Consider the following 4,258-nt stretch of genomic DNA (forward strand, 5'->3'; position numbering starts at 1 on the left):
TGTATTTAAAGACCTGTCAATCAATTTGGGTCTGATAGCAGGTTTAGATCCAATGTTTTATTTAACTAACCAACCGTTGATGTGTGCTGTTGTTTCTTCCACTTTACACATGTAACATTTATAATTTGTCTGACATTCCTCTAAGTAAGCCTGATCTCTCTCTCACACACACACATTTTCTCTCCTGCACAGCTTTGGCCTTTAGGTCACCTGTGCTTGACTTTCTGTTCTTTGGTCATGTTTGGTTTTCTTCTTTGTTGATGCATTATGCATCACTGATCTTCATGTAGCTTTCATAGCAACCACCACACATGGCACTTTAGTGATTACAACTCTGGTTTTTATTTAATTGTCCTAGCACTGGGAAATACAAAAGCTGAAACATGTTGCCTTATAAATAATGAATTACATGATTTGGCTCAAGTTCTTCAGGAATGCAGACCTTTGTTTACTTAAATCTTATCAGATAAATCCAAGAATGACTTACCAACTAGGCCTCAGACGTCTAAGAGATCCAAAGAACAAACAAACAAACAAACAAACAAACAAACAAAACAACATAAGGTTCACTGCATGTCAGATGATTTTTGGTAATTCAATTATTTGCAAATTTGTTAGGAATTTGCACTTAAAGCAGCTACAAGGACCTTTCATTTTGTGTTGATTCTGGCGACCCCTGTGGACAAAAGCGGTACTGTTTCCACCTCCTCTGATTTTAAACGGATGTAAATAGGTATCAGTATATTTATGATACTGTTTTTTTTAACCAGTTAAAAACTCTACGCTATCAACAAATGTGGGTTCTGCATTCTCTCTGGAATCAGCACTAACCAGTCAGGCATACTAAACTTAAACTCTATTGGAGCTGAGATACCTTTTGCTCTGTTTTCAAGAATATTTCCATAATAAAAATATACAGATTCATCCATGGCCAGATTAACCCTTAAATGATGCCCATGGCAGAAATGTACTGTTGTGTATTTCTTTAGGGATGTTGAAGGGAACAGGCTCCATATAAAATGCACAAAGGAATGGAGATTGGGGTCCAGAGGCCCAACAGCATAGTCTATAACATCAGATACCAAACATTTTTTAAATTTGATATATATAACAAGAAAGCAGATAGAGCAACAATTGTTAACAACAAGTGTTTTATTTACTTAAAAAAGTGAGAGACATTTCAAGAGTGTACACACATTACATTATCCATCAGAAATAAAAAGTGATACAGGCACATAAAGTATACAAAAAATGGCTCATCATAGAATACTGATATGGGACAAAATTTGAACAAACTGCTCTGTCAAGATTCTCATAACCTCGACTTGTATGCTCGAGCGGCAGCTGGGTGAAAATTGTGTATGGGGTCAAACAGTGAATTAGAAAAAAAACACTAACTGACCCGTTACCACAAATCTCATTGGTATTTCAAAATAGCACAAAAAACTGACATCCTAAACTACATTCAAGAGCTTCTTTTTTTACAGGAGTATAGAAATGTACAATGAAACTAAATAGTTGTGACAGTGTGGAACTATTTTGACGTCATCTCCACAGTCGTAGCGTCATTGCCTCCGTTAACGTCATAGTCACCCACTGGGCCGCTGACCAGGACCTTCATTCGCTCAGGGAAGTCATCAAATTTGGGGGACAGCAGGAAATCGTATATGAGAGCTGCTGCAACACCACCACACATTGGCCCCACCCAGTACACCTGTAATGAACAACTCTGATCAATGTCTGGATCGGTTAACACCTGTTGTGTGTGAGCCATCATTATCACAGAAAGAAAGAACAGGAATAACACAAAGATTCCAGTGAAGTTCAAAAGGTTCACATGTGTCGATATCTCAGCCGGGCTAATTGTAAAACAATAGGAATGCTATAACTGATTAACTCGTGAAAGAGGATTCACGGGTAATGGAGTCATCTGTCTGTTATGGAGTTATTGAATTATTCAAGCTTGACATGTAATATGCATGCAGATAAATGTGAGGCACGCATAAAGAGCTTGTGTGCTTTGCTTTCTGACTTACCCAGTGGTCTGTGAAATCGTTCAGGATCAAAGCCGGACCAAAGGAGCGAGCGGGATTGATGCCGCAGCCTGTGTAGCTGATCTGTAATCACCAACAAAGAGACAACATAAGAGGATATCTTCAGCTACATGGTCTGGTGGTATAATAGAGACTGGCAGGGGTGAGGGGTATTTACTAGAACAATAAAAATGCATGAAATTCTTTCACTCCAACAGCTTTATCGTGTTTGTTGCTTGTTTACATTGCTCACATGTCCGATATCTAATTCTAGATAAACCTTACACTGCTTTGGGGATGGTTGTGGGGTGCAACTTACTGCTGCCAAGTGTCCCAGGCAGACTGAGAGGCCAATGGCCAAGGGTGCTGAGCCGGTGACATCACGCCGCCTTTTATCAGTGACTGCAATGACACACAGTACCAGCTGGAAGGTTGCCAGGAGCTCTATGCCCACGCCTTGGCTGGGAGTGACACCGTTGAGCTGCAAGAGTTAGGGAGGAATCCAACACAACAACAGTTTGTCAGTATGTGTCAGTTAGATGGATAGTTTCCCAACACGACCACTTCCCATTTAGCCTCCGCTGGCATCACCTTGGTAGTCTGACAGCAATTTGGCAGAAACTCCAAAGTGGCACATTGTTATTCATTTTTCATTTGTGGAAAACCTTATCATTGTTGTTCAGTGCAATTTAGCTGGGGTGTGTGTTGCGTTTGCAGTTTCTCCACAGAGAGCAGATATCATGCCTTCACACTCACAAGAAGACAGCTGATGTTACAAATTACAGATAATTAAAGAAGAAGTGTAGCATTTTAGTATTTTTAGAATGCAGAACCACAAATTTACCACAGGGGAGCTGAGGAGAAATTTCAAAGAGTTGACATTGCATATTTGTATTTGCAGAATCTCTCAGCTGTTGCAGTGTAGTGTGTTTTAATCATGTGTCATCACTGTTCAATTATAAGCAATGACAGAATGTCCAAAGAACAACACAAACAGTGCCAAATTAAGTGCTACATCCTGACAAAAGTACTACAAAGGCACTTTAAGTACACATTGTTGCATCCTATTTCTTAGAAGTGTGGGATGTTTCAGAGCTCCCAATCTTAAATCACATATTATTACACGTTCTGTCAACAACAGTAATATGAAATGTTTCACTTACAGAGTTGAGCCCCAGTGCAACATTGCTACTTGGACGTGCTCCATACACAATGCCACTGGCCAGGGCTGAACCCAGCATCTGGGCCACAATATACATGACTGCCTTGAACACGCTGATCTGGCAGCTGGCAAGCATCCCGAGGGTAACTGCAGGGTTCAGGTGGGCTCCGCTGATGTGGCCTAAACTCTGGGCCAGCGTGGCAATGGCCAGTCCGAATGCCAGTGACACCTTCACCTCCTGGTCTGGGTTGGAGTTGTTCGTGTTCCCAATTGCTGAGGAGATGCTGAGGTAAATGAAAAGGGTCATGCCAACCAGTTCGGCCAGAACAGCCCTCCAGAAGTCCTTGCTCTTGAATTCTCTCATGGTGGTGACAGTGTTGCTGTCCGGCTGTGGGTTTGAGGTCTGTAAAGTGTGTGTACTCACAAACAACAGCGACAGGCTGCATATATAAGGCCTGGGCTGATAATGGTCAGTGGGCGGGCTTTCAAAAAAACTGAAAGAGAGGGCCACGCTGAATTAATGAGAAATCCAAAAGACTGGTCTCTTACTTCCCTCCCTCTGCTCCCTCACCCTCCCTCCTCCTCTCCCTGTCCTCCGGCCCCTCTCCCAGTACCTCCCTGTGCACCACTTTCTGGTCTTTGGACTTTTGTAAGTAAAAGAACTGGGTCCTGAAATAGCTGTATCCAAAGATACATTTTCCACTCATACAAGCATTTTCAGTTTTATTGCAGAGCTCCCAATTGTGACTTTTGAGTTGGAAAATATTTTTGCTAACATGAATTTTAAGTATTTTAAATTTAATTTGTGTTTGGAATTTAATGGTAACTAAAAATTACAACCTTGCTCACTCGTGTCTTGTGCTCCTGTGGACTTAATCACACCATGGATGACTGACAGCACATAAGGGAGAGCCAGAGAGAAGCCAGACGACTCCCAAATAGTCATGTCAGGCCTCACCCTTCCCTCCACAGACAAGGTTTTCAGGCTTTTACAAGACCACCCAAATGACATCTCATGTTCCAGCCCCGAGACACACACGGAGAGACAAAGAAAGGGATTAAA

At 41.7% G+C, this 4,258-nt stretch overlaps 1 protein-coding gene across 1 annotated transcript; it reads right to left on the bottom strand.

The window, feature by feature from the left end:
- Nucleotides 1–1,134: 1,134 nt before the first annotated feature.
- LOC118334897 (aquaporin FA-CHIP-like) lies at nt 1,135–3,635 on the bottom strand. Its single transcript, XM_035670985.1, has 4 exons — nt 3,197–3,635; nt 2,353–2,514; nt 2,037–2,117; nt 1,135–1,714 (listed from the first exon to the last, which is right to left on the bottom strand). Exons 1-4 carry the CDS (start codon nt 3,557–3,559, stop codon nt 1,535–1,537), a joined length of 786 nt encoding a protein of 261 aa, XP_035526878.1. The 5' UTR covers nt 3,560–3,635; the 3' UTR covers nt 1,135–1,534.
- Between the last annotated feature and the right edge of the window lie 623 nt (nt 3,636–4,258).

The sequence above is a fragment of the Morone saxatilis genome, unplaced genomic scaffold, assembly GCF_004916995.1.
Source record: "Morone saxatilis isolate NCDOM2014 unplaced genomic scaffold, NCSU_SB_2.0 Contig23, whole genome shotgun sequence".
NCBI lineage: Eukaryota > Metazoa > Chordata > Actinopteri > Moronidae > Morone > Morone saxatilis.

What these genes read in the sequence shown, in the direction of transcription:
- LOC118334897 (XM_035670985.1), bottom strand. Translation starts at nt 3,559, where the DNA reads ATGAGAGAATTCAAGAGCAAGGACTTCTGGAGGGCTGTTCTGGCCGAA. An exon ending in TTGCACTGGGGCTCAACTCT is followed by an intron (nt 2,515 to 3,196) that starts GTAAGTGAAACA and finishes TAACTCTTGCAG; the next exon opens with CTCAACGGTGTCACTCCCAG. An exon ending in GCCTGGGACACTTGGCAGCA is followed by an intron (nt 2,118 to 2,352) that starts GTAAGTTGCACC and finishes TGGTGATTACAG; the next exon opens with ATCAGCTACACAGGCTGCGG.